This window comes from Nannobrachium achirus (genome assembly GCF_963921795.1).
Source record: "Nannobrachium achirus genome assembly, chromosome: 7".
Lineage (NCBI taxonomy): Eukaryota > Metazoa > Chordata > Actinopteri > Myctophiformes > Myctophidae > Nannobrachium > Nannobrachium achirus.
The window spans coordinates 13,147,925-13,160,939 of NC_137816.1; the positions used below are offsets into that span (position 1 = coordinate 13,147,925).

Consider the following 13,015-nt stretch of genomic DNA (forward strand, 5'->3'; position numbering starts at 1 on the left):
GTGTCATATCTACCATGTACAACTTCAAAGCCTAAAAGCCAAACAGAAATGTAATTATCAACGACAAAAACACAATTAAATCGTTAATCGCCAATTATTTGAGTGACAATTAATCATCATGTAAAATGTCATATCGTGACAGCCCTAAAGGCAAGGCAGTTTAATCTGTAAAGCACATTTCAACAACAAGGTAATTCAATGTGCTTTTCACAGAACATCGAGCAAAGAAAACACAATTATACAATGACATTAGGATGCATAAAACAAAAGGAGTAAAACAAACCGATACAATTACAGTGCAGAAGAGAAAGAAAATAGAAAAGTAACTCAATCAAAGGCAGCAGCAAACAGAAAGGTCTTTAGTTGTGCTTTAAGATGAATAAGAGTGCCACGCTTATTTCTGCAGTTTTCTGGGAGTTTGTTCCAGATATGTGGTGCATTAAAAAATATATGGTTTTAGGGACAGAAAGCAGACCTTCCCAGAAGACATGAGAGATCTGGATGGTTCATGATATCGCACAAGATCAGAATTTTATTTTGGCCCTAACCATTCAAAGATGTATCTAGACCAACAGTAGTATTTTGAAATAGGTTATTTGACAAACAGGGAGCCAGTGTAAGATTTAAGAACTTGAGTGATATGTTCCACTTTATTGATAATAGTAAAGTCGTGCAGCAAGTGTTCTGAATCAACCACAGTCGTCTGATATAGATTTTTTTAGGGAGACCTGTAAAGACACTGTCATCACTGAAGATGAATGCATGGACAAGTCTGTGCTATAGCCTATATTTGAGGTGATAGTAGGCTGACTTTAATATTGTGTTAATGTGGCATGTGTGTGAGCGTGCGCGCCGTGTATGTGCGTGTGCGCACGTGCGTGCGTGTATGCGTGTGTACATATCTAAACATTTTACACTGTCTGTGAGAATGTAGAAACATTCCTGTGTTAAACCTTCCATGTTTCAACTGTACTGAAAATCCTGAAATCTTTGCACATCTCTCTGCTAATACACCAGATGTTTGTTGTCAATGAAGGCTCCAATTCTTGAAGTGTCCTGCACCTTTGACTCTAGCTTAGAGGAAGCTTTAGGACTAAATTAATTAAATACCAGCAGCTCATCCAAACCATCACAGAGCTAGGCTATAGGTGCAATCTACTTGTGTTTATCTTTGGCAGCCTAGGAGAAGTACATTGGTCGTAAGAGTGTGTGTTTGAATGATGGTCAGTGCACGTTATTAAGATGAAATGTCGGGGTGCCCGCTGGCCTACTGGTCCAGGCGCATACCACTTAGGCATTGCCACATAGGCATAGAAGCCTGGTGGCGGCGCCGGATCGATTCCCGATCCGGACGACCTTTGCCGTGTGTCACTCCCATTCTCTCCCCCATTTCCTGTCAATCTACTGTCCTATCAATAAAGGCATAAAAGCCCAAAAAACAAATTAAAAAAAAAGTAAAATGCCATGGTCAAAAATTGAGAGATGTAGAGCTAGAGGTATTTGCACACCCAGGTGAATTTGTTTTAATTCAATTCAAAGATAAATTCATTCTATATCGAATTGAATACCTACACGATTGTCACTGATTTGTCAAGTGAATCATCTCATGTCTCATCTTTGACTCACATGTTCCCTGAGAAGCTCATTGATGTTGCGGGACAGCATGAGGCAGGAGACGGTACAGGCCATGATGTGGAAGAGGGTATACATGACCCGCGTGCTGGATGACGACTTCACAGGCGGGCAGAAGGAGCAGCACAGCGAGCACGGAGCAGGCCCACAGCAGCAGCATATCTGAGCAGAGGAGGAGAAGAGGTATACAGCTCCAAAAGGGTCCACACTAGGGATGGGTATTGTTCACCTTTTAATCAATACGATACCTTTTTCGATACCTGGGACTCCATACGATACCTTTTTCGATACCATTTTCGATACTTTTTATTTATTATTATAATTATTATTTGCCTTTTTTATGGGCTATTTTATAGACGTTGGATCATTATCATAATAATAAACATTATAGGCTATTCTCGGCTATTTTCACAGTAACGAGTATAGCCTACTAAAGCAGTCATTAAACTTTCAGTAGCCCAACTGTTACAGATGCGACCGGCAAGGGGTGCATTCAAAAGTATCGAAACAAGGTATTGTTCGTTTTTACGTGAACCGATACTCGATAGTATCGACGTCAGTAAATCGATACCATTAAAAGTATCGCCGACGATACCCAACCCTCCCTAGTCCACACACACACACACACACACACACACACACACACACACACACACACACACACATGTACATCCCTCAAAACCTACCAGTGTCATCACTGACTACACCCCCAGGGGGGTCCCCAAATAATTTGTGGGGGTCCCCAGATGATTAACTAAAGCCCCTTTTCCACTTACATAGCCCAACACCACACCACTCCACACCGCCCACTTGCCAGGTTTTCCACTACAAGGACCTGGGTAGAGTGGTGTGAAAGTGGTACTAAACGTGGTACTAAAAGGTATTCAATCCAGTGTAGGTCTGAGCTAGGCCAAACAGGGCCAAACAATTCATAATGACTGATCACTCACTTATTTTTCATTTAGACCACCAGGATGTAGTTGTAATACATGATAATAGATTCTATTGTGTTATAACCACTATTATAATCTATTATAGTGTATTATAAATTATCATAGTAATACATTAATACTTTATAGGGTATTATAATCACAGTTATAATCCATTATAGTGTACTAGAAGCTCGCCGCCCTTTAGCGTCTAGTCGGCGACCTGGCCAACTCGGGAACGATGTAAATAGGGAATGAATGCCCCACCCTTTAATGCAAACACCATTATACCTGTTGTCATACGACCTGTTTTGACCATCTGTTTGCCTGTTTCCATTTATGTATTTTATGCCCATATATGGAGATATCTGTTTGTCTGCGTCCATGTTATGCCCATATATGGAGATCTCTGTATCTGTCTGTCTGTGTCCCTTTTATGCCCATATATGGAGATCTCTGCCCTTTGGGCGGCCAAGCGTCTAGTCGGGTGCCGACCTACTCTAGAACGATGTAGATAGGGAATGAATGCCCCACCCTTTAATGCAAACCCCATTATAACTGTTGTCATAGGACCAGTTTTGACCATCTGTTTGCCTGTGTCCATTTATGCCCATATATGGAGATATCATGCCCATTTATGGAGATATCTGTATGTCTGCGTCCATTTTATGCCCATATATGGAGATCTCTGTATCTGTCTGTCTGTGTACCTTTTATGCCCATATGAGATCTCTGCCCTTCTGGCGGCCAATCGTCTAGTCGGGGACCGGCCTACTTGGGAACGATGTAAATAGGGAATGAATGCCCCACCCTTTAACGCAAACCCCATTTATCTGTTTGCCTGTGTCCATTTATGCCCATATATGGAGATATATTTCTGTCTGCGTACATTTTATGCCCATATATGGATATCTCTGTATCTGTCTGTCTTTATCTTGAGCAGTATACGCAGCCTACTTGCTTTGCCACCCGTGGGGAATGATGCCCCTCCGGTTGTTAGGCAATACCCATCATACCCGTTGTTCGGTTACGTCATACTGATGACATTCAATACGTAACCATGGCATTTTTTGTTGACTCACGTGGCGTACGTGTCAGAGTCTTTTATGAAGTGATGTCACAATAGGTCAGCGCTTGCGAGGGTTTCCTCTGAAACAGCCTGATGTCAACAATCAGCTCCGCACATGGTGATTCCGAACGTTTCGCGCCAGTTCGGGAAAACCGTGCGTCGTGTCGGGTCGAGGCCGGGCACGGCACTCCGCACCGCGGCGGGGAACGCGCGTGCCGAATCTGAAGCCGGTGGGACAAACAGTTCTCGAGATAAGCGGATTACATCTACGCATACACGCTCACAGAGATTTGTCGCATTTATAGTAAGATTATAATTAGGATAGTTGTAATACAAATTTATATTGTACTAGAAGCTCGGCCGCCCGAAGGGCGGCCGAGCGTCTAGTCGGCGACCTGGCCAACTCGGGAACAATGTAAATAGGGAATGAATGCCCCGCCCTTTAATGCAAACCCCATTATACCTGTTGTCATAGGATCCGTTTTGACCATCTGTTTGCGTGTGTCCATTTATGCCCATATATGGAGAGATATGTCTGTCTACGTCCATTTTCTGCCCATATATGGAGATCTCTCTAGGACCTGGTTTGACCATCTGTTTGCCTGTGCCCATTTATGCCCATATATGGAGTTTGCGACCTGGCCAACTCGGGAACGATGTAAATAGGGAATGAATGCCCCACCCTTTAATGCAAACCCCATTATATGGAGATCTCTGTATCTGTCTGTGTCCCTTTTATGCCCATATACTCTATCTGTGTCCATCTTTTATGCCCATATGCCCATATATGGAGATCTCTGTATCTGCCCATATGCCCATATATGGAGATCTCAGTCTGTGTCCCTTTTATGCCCATGCCCATATATCTGCGTCCATTTTATGCCCATATGCCCATATATGGAGATCTCTGTATCTGCCCATATGCCCATTCTCTGTATCAGTCTGTGTCCCTTTTATGCCCATATACGGAGATATCTGTCATGGAGATCTCAGTCTGTGTCCCTTTTATGCCCATATATCTGTCTGTGTCCCTTTTATGCCCATATACGGATGCAAACCCCATTATATGGAGATCTCTGTATCTGTCTGTGTCCCTTTTATGCACATATACTCTATCTGTGTCCATCTTTTATGCCCATATGCCCATATATGGAGATCTCTGTATCTGCCCATATGCCCATATATGGAGATCTCAGTCTGTGTCCCTTTTATGCCCATATATCTGCGTCCATTTTATGCCCATATGCCCATATATGGAGATCTCTGTATCTGCCCATATGCCCATTCTCTGTATCAGTCTGTGTCCCTTTTATGCCCATATACGGAGATATCTGTCATGGAGATCTCAGTCTGTGTCCCTTTTATGCCCATATATCTGTCTGTGTCCCTTTTATGCCCATATACGGAGATATATCTGTCTGTGTCCCTTTTATGCCCATATACGGAGATATCTGTAGGGTCGAGGCAAGGCCCCTGTATTGCCCATATATGGAGATCTCTGTATCTGCCCATATGCCCATATATGGAGATCTCAGTCTGTCGGGTCGAGGCTAGGCCCCTGTATCTGCCTGCAGTGATGTCACAATGACTCAGCGCTTGCGCCCGGCACTGCAGTGATGTCACAATGAGTCAGCGCTTGTGCCGATTTTGCGCCGATTTCCGCATAAGGAGATTCCGAACGTTTCGCGCCGGTTAGGGAAAACCGCACGTCGGGTCGGGTCGAGGCCCGGCACTGCACTCCGTGCCGCGGCGGGGAACGCGCGTGCCGAATCTGAAGCCGGTGGGACGAACGGTTCTCGAGATACGCGGATTACAAACACACACGCAGAGACTTCTCGCATTTATAGATAGATTATAATCACAGTTAAAATGGTACATTTGTTTCTTACTGATAGGGGCACTTTAATGTAATGGAAAATGTAGATATTTTTATGTGGTGTGGTAAGTGGTTTAGTGTGGTGCTAAAGCTGCAGTCGAAAAGGGGCTTTAATGTGCAACATTGTTTTCTCACTCAACAGTAAGCAAACCAACATAATATAGAGGGTTTATGCACATTTCTAAAGTGACAATTTAAGGATGTTTTAATACCTCTAAAATGACAAATTAAACATTGGCCAAATTTTCAAACATTAGAGGCTGAAATTGGGAAAATAGCAGATCTACATTCTCAATAGAACCGTGTTATACAAAATGTAATGCCTCAATTCTTAGTGCACTGCACACATCAGGGTGGAGGGGTCCCCAGTTAAAATATGATTATTTTGGGGGTCGCGGCCTGAAAAGGTTGAGGACCACTGCTTTAGAAGATGAGGCTCAGGACCTCTGTCACATGCCATCCAATAAAGTAGGAAGAGAAGAGAAGACAAGACAAGACAAGACAAGACAAGACAAGACAAGACAAGACAAGACAAGACAAGACATACAGTATATGCCATAAAAGCTGTGTAAATAGATTGTTTTTCTTGTGCCCCAGTATTACACTGTACTCTCAAAATAAGTTGCCCTGTTTAACATGATGTTTTCCTGTCTGGTATAATGTTTCATGATTTTGTATATTTCTTTGTGTTAGCACCTTCGTCTGTGAGGCATTTTTTCAGCTGCTGTACAGTATATGAGGATGAATGATAGACTGACCCGAACTTGAACTTGATTTAAATCCATTTCATCTGTGTCTAAACCAGTGGTTCTCAACCTGTGGGTCAAGGACCCCCAGGGGGGTCCCCAAAATATTTTGGGGGGTCCCCAGATAATTAACTTAATGTGAAACATTGTCTCTCAACAGTAAACAAACCAGCATAAGATTTAGGTGTATAGAGGGTATCTGCACATTTCTAAAGTGACAATTTAAGGACTTTTTAATACCTCTAAAATGACAAACTAAACAGTGGACAAATCGTCAAATATTAGAGGCAGAAATTGTGAAAATAGCCGATCTACATGCTCACACCGCCTCGCGTTGAGCATGTAGATCTGCTATTTTCACAATAGAACTGTGTTACACAAAATGTAATGCCTCAACTCTTAGTGCTTGTCATGGTGTGTGTGTGTGTGTGTGTGTGGGGGGGGGGGGGGGGGGGGGGGGGGGGGCAGTTCAAATATGATTATTTTGGGGTCGCGGCCTGAAAAGGTTGAGAACCACTGGTCTAAACAACACTTGACAGCAAGGGAGACAGGTGTCCTTCTGCTGTTGGTGTTTAATGTTTACCTCATACTGTAGTTATCCTACCTGGGGGATTAACAGTCTGGCATGATGGTTGTTTGTTTGGAGAGCAATGAGAGAATATGAGTGCGATTGAGGTTTGGCAGATTAATCCACAGAACCCAAAAGCATGTGTCTGGTTCTCATTCAAAAAAATGGAAGCTGTTGCCAATCATCTCTTATCCTGAATTAAAACCTGAGGACCCAAAAGAAAAAGACCATTTGTCTGATAATAAAGATACTTCCACAGATTAATGTGTATATGACTGGCTTTTATACCTCTTTGACTGCTGAATGTATTCTACATACAGTATGTTCAAGCTAAAGTCCAGTTAAAATCATATAATAATCTTAGAAGAAATATTTAGCATATTCTCATCGATGTATAGAAATTAACAACATGAACCATCGCATCCCTATTCTGGGGGCGAATATTCTGTGAAGATAGAAGTGGTCATAGCTCACAATGTGTTGAGTTGTAACGTGCTGTTAACTTGTAGATCGGCTATTTTCTGAAAAGATGAGCGGACCTCTATAGAGCCCTGGGGGACTCTGGTTACCCAAGTCAAATGTACAAGGGTTAAGGCTTATCATCCCCATGAAGAGTTTGTTCTTAGATAGGCCTACGTATAACTATAATAGTAGACCCAGGTAAAAAGTTTAAGAATTAAAAAAGACAAATCTGATAAACAGTTACCTATCAATCCATTTAGTATCTTGTAACGGATTAGTACTCACACAATGATAGAATATATCCCAATTTTTATCCCAAGTGAACAGGGAATACACTCTATATGCATTATAATATGTTGTATTTTACTATGAATGTGCTGGTCAATATTAACTTGGAAAAACTACTTTACCCGTGCCCCTTAGTGCTGGGACTTGTGGATAAAGGAAACGGAGTGAAAAAAAGGTAACTACGTCTTTTCAAGATATAGCAACAGGATGTTGTAGCAGCCACAGGATGGCTTACATTTTTTTAAATATAAAGGGCTTAAAGTGATCCCTGACTAATACGACAAATATGCCTTAATACATTATAATTGTCCTCTATAACTACAATGTAAAATTAAAAACACCTTAAAGGGGAAGACCACCCATTTTCAACTCCTCTAAGGTATAGTAATGACATAGTTCAATATTGAAAATGGGTGGTCTTCCCCTTTAATTATGTTTTTTCTTCTAGAAAGAGCTAATCTTTCACTCAACAGGGGAAATGCCCGTCGCAAGTTGATGATGTCATAAAAGTAATTTGTGATCTATCCCTATGGAATTAATGGCACGCATGTGCAAATAAAAACAAACGTATTACTTCCTATGGTTAATATGAGCATCAAATCAATATTTTAAATGTGTTTTTTGCACATGCATGCCATAAAAATTACACATGACATTTATGACATCATCAACTTGCAACAGGCATTTCCCCTATTGAGTGAAAGATTAGCTATTTCTAGAAGAAATGAGATATTTAAGGTGTTTTTAATTTTACATTGTAGTTATAGAGGACAATTATAATGTATTAAGGCATATTTGTCGTATTAGCCAGGGATCCTTTTAATGAAACATTATAAATGTTGAGATAACTCTTTTCTCTTTCTCTTTTCATTCGGTATAGCCTCTGCAGTCAGGGTGAACCTTCAGCAGCTCTGTCTGTCCTCTGGCCCATTTAAATGCCCTTAATACAGGATTAATAGTCTGTCAGACACAATTATAACTGCTATAAGCTTTACTTAACTCAGGGCAGTGTTGGCAACACATAAAGATAGAGGAGTGTTTGAAAGTCCAGATTGAAAAAGTTAATATTCTAAAAGGTTAAAGGGGTATTTCACTTTCAAAAAAACTTTTGGTAATTTCATCATCTAATCAGGCTTTTATGAACACCCTGAACAGTTTTTAATTAGCTTGATTGAATATTTAGATATTTGATGTAAATGTTACCAGGCCCTCCAGGCTCAGGGCCTCTCCCCACACACACCCAATGTAAATTCAAACTTCATTTTAACCATGATAGATTCATTAAAAACACCCATTATTTTTTCTGGTGACTGATACTACCCTCCTAATATGTGAGCAGGCTGGGTTTTTTCGATAACTTTTTTTCATTTATGTTTAATAATTATTTGTTTGTATTTCATTTTTTCCATTTTCCCAAATAATTATTAAAAATAAATGAAAAAGGTTATCGAAAAAACACGGCCTGCTCACGTATTAGGAGGGTAGTATGAGTCACCAGCAAAAATAATGGGTGTTTTTAATGAATCTATCATGGTTAAAATAGAGTTTGAAGTTACAAAGGGTGGGTATGTGGAGAGAGGCTCCCTGTTGAAAGTGGAATATCCCTTTAAATTAATTGTCAGTGGGTGGGATATTTGGGACAGTGGTATGCAATGGAATGCTTGCAGTATGGACAATCTGGTTTGAAGAATGAAGAAGAAGATATACTGTACTTTTTTTCCCCCTCTTTTTTTTTTCTTCTTTTTTTTACAAATAACACATCCTGCCCTTCTTTTAAATGCATTTGATTTAAAACATATCAAGCATAATTATTAGTACTGTAACACGCAGGGCTATAAAATACGTTTTGTTATGCCTCCACTCCACATTTTAAACCATTCACCAACTACTAATAATGGGGAAATGGGAAACTAAACACACATTCGAAGCCTTTGAAGAATACCAACATTACGTTAATTAAACGCTGATGTTTTCATACATTTGACTGACACTCAAAAAAATATAAACAACAACCTACAAAAGCATCTCAGTGCTCCGTCTGTCTGGACCAGTTTACAGCAGTGATTCTCAAACTTTAGCTGTAGCAAGGTCTCCCCTTAACTTTGACAGTGTATAAATGAAACCAAATGGACCTGTCAGGGTCCATTTGGTTCCATTTGTACACTGACTACAGACTCGTAAGGGTCAATTTAGACCACCGTAATGGAACATAGAGAGTCCCTGAAATCCACTTTGAGAACCACTGTTTTTTACAGGGAATTGACTGAATACTCCAAGGTTTTGTGTGTTCATTCATATTCATAACTAAAAGTAAGTGTTAAACATGTTTTGAAACACAACATAAGAGTGAATAATATTATGCATCACTATTGATACTTCAACACACACCAACATCTATCAGGGCTGAATCTTTTGGAAATACATTTTAGCAATTTCAAATATAAGCTTTTCAAATTGCACCCAACCTTCTGTCTGTATTCTATCTCTATATGACATTATTCAGATGCTGAATTAATACACAGTTATGTTATACTTTAAAACATCACTCTACATAATGATATTGTCGCTGTTGGGCAGAAACGTTGTATCTCTATATCTTCTAGTTTTTCAGACATGAATGCCCTATTTTATACAAAACAAGGACGCCAGGTTGAAAGTAAGTGGTCAAGTCTGTCTGTGAGTTTTATAAATATACAATCAATGAAAAGTTTTAAAAATAGCTTGTGATTAAATAACTACAGTGGATCCATTGGAACACCATTTCCTGAAAAGTAATGGTTTTGAAAATGTCTTTCCACCTGACAGCAACAATATGAAACATGTCTTAACCATTGGCCTGCTGAGCTGAGGGTGGTCTGGTCTCACCTGATAGGCTACCATGTTTAGGAAGTAGCTGTAGGCACCACTCCGGCTCGTCTTCTGCGTGGCCGACATTGTGGTGGTTCTGTACATGCTTTTCCTTGCCAACCACTACATTTGTCCTAAAACCATCCAGCATAGACGAATCTAGATTTATCAAAGTTCCTGTAAAGAAGCCATAATCCAAACAGAGGAGCGGATAGCTCCTACAATAAAAGGCTTTCTATTCACAAATGGAAGCCCAAAGTACGGCAGCCCCAGTTCCAGTAACTCCAATGGATAGTTTAGCGTGTGTCCCAATCACTCAGTCAGATGGATTATCAGTAAAGCCTGTCCACCTAGTAGAATCCTTATAGTGGTGGTATCTCACAGCATCAGCCTCCGGTCCAACTTGCAGTAACTCTCAACAAAACTTTAAGGGATGAAGTTGTTTTTTTGCCCACATTTCCTGTGTGGCTTGGCTCTGTATTGGTCTTGGGAGCTGCCAGGAGAGAGGGAGAGGTGGTGGTGAATGCCCAATGCCCTCCCCCATCATCCAACGCTCTACTCGGTCAGATTAGGCAGAGCCTGTGAGGTGGGAGGGAGAGGAAAGTAGGAAGAGGACAGGAACTGTGTGTGAGTCCCATCTGTCCCTCCCTTCCCCCCAGGGTTTTCACACCAGTAGCACCAGTCCACATTTCCCACAATACAATGGGGTCGGCCAATACTTCCCAGTAATCCCATTTAAATATTAAGGAATTATCCCACATGATTCCCGGTCCGGATGACATCTGATACCTCACACTTTCCATACAGTGTCAGGCATCCAGCTCTGTGATATTCCTGTTTATTGAAAAGAGGGCACATTGATAATCCTACCAAGTGTCATTACACTACGACCCAGAAACATAGAAGTGGGCTATACTGAATCCAGGCTGCCTGTAACGGAATCTGCACTAATAGGGTAGAAGCACCCGAGTGTTAAAAGAATCCCAGGAAAACATGCAACCAAAAATGGATGTATACACAATGTTTATTTTCTTCTTTTTTCAGATGAATAAATTATTTTCAAATAGACTTATGGCTGTCATCTGTGTCTGGGGATCAGCCATGTCTGAGGCTGGGAGTATGAAGTGGCAGATTAGATATGGGTTAGTATGCTGGGCAATGTGCCTGGATAATCCTGACATAGTTCAATCTTCATCTCAGTCAGGGTGACCTTCATTCCTAGATTCAGCCTGCAAAGGACTGCAATTACAGTTCTCAACTGGCCCTGCACTGGGTGCCAGTCATTCGCCACAGAAGGCTGTGACTCCAAAATGTGGTAGGGTGACATAATGGTTAGACCGTTAGCTGAAAAGTTGAATGTTTTATACCCACTATTATAGCTAGCTTTACAAGTCTCCTTGAGCAAGACAATTACTTCCTATTAATTTGTTGTAAGTCGCTCCAAATAAACTGCTAAGACCTATACAGAAAGATTGAACTATTCGTCAACAGAGTTGGATGGAGGTACAGAAACTTGGTGGGAATGATCACTACGTTTGGTCCAAAGGGTCAAAGTCAAGTTCACGGTCAAATTTGAAAAATTTAGAAATCAGTCATATCTGTGGTGGAAATGCCACATCTATTGTTGACAGGGACTCTACTCTGTGCAATCTTTCTAGTTAAGATATTAATTTGCTTGGTATAGTGTTGTCTCTATCATCCCTGGCTATGGCTAATCTGTCAAGATTTATTTAGAATCAGAAACTGTTTATAGGCCAGTTATAGTCTATTAGCCATCTACTGTATGTTCACAAATTTGACAGATTTTACTGATTTAATGGAAAGCAGAGATTTAGTTCTATAATTAGCAAGTAATCTTCAGCTGTTAACCAGAAGTAATTATCTCCTGATTATCAAACACCCTACAAAGCAATCACAATCATTACATTTTAATTAAATAATTAAAAAAAGACAGTGAATCTGTTCATGGAAATGAGCCAGAACAGTTGACACCACACAAACTACATCTGTGTGCCCTCAAGCGCATGTGCTAGCACTGCGATGTAATTAAAACAGGGTAGTAATGATTATCAAGGGTGTGAAAGTGGTGTAATCAATGCTCTACCAAAATGGTCTGTGTGCTTGCCAATATGTACAGGCTGCTTAATATAACATAATCAATGTAATACGCAATGTCTGTCCTTTTACTTATAAAATATGATTTGGTAAAGGTAAGCTATCTCGATTCATACTTTGTCTGAGATGAGTGGCCTGGATTTACAGTCATTCCCAGTGGACAATAATCTAGCACACTCGATACCACAGACTCTAGATCATGAACTCTAGGCATAAATGATTGTACTTGGGGGGATTTTGGTTCCTACAATACACTATAATGTTTGGTATAGCCTCTATGGAATATGACAGTGGTAAACACCACCTCAAGGCACCCACCAAGTATTAATGATACAGGCATATCCCATTACCCTTAATATTTCAGAAATTATATTAGAACTAGTACAATGTAAATAAAATACAAATAAAATAAAACACTGTTAAAAACAGCCATAAATCCCTCTGATCCCTGAATCCCTTTGATAAACAGGTCTTACTCTCAGT

At 40.5% G+C, this 13,015-nt stretch overlaps 1 protein-coding gene across 1 annotated transcript in view; it reads right to left on the reverse strand.

Annotated features, from left to right (window-relative positions):
* Positions 1–10,504, reverse strand: part of serinc4 (serine incorporator 4) — a gene marked incomplete at both ends in the record, with an annotated part of 35,609 nt that extends 25,105 nt beyond the window's left edge. Inside the window, 2 exons of the mRNA XM_080730059.1 lie at positions 1,627–1,794; positions 10,436–10,504. Of these exons, the coding sequence (XP_080586185.1) occupies positions 1,627–1,794; positions 10,436–10,504 (237 nt within the window). The remainder of the gene's footprint in view (positions 1–1,626; positions 1,795–10,435) is intronic.
* Between the last annotated feature and the right edge of the window lie 2,511 nt (positions 10,505–13,015).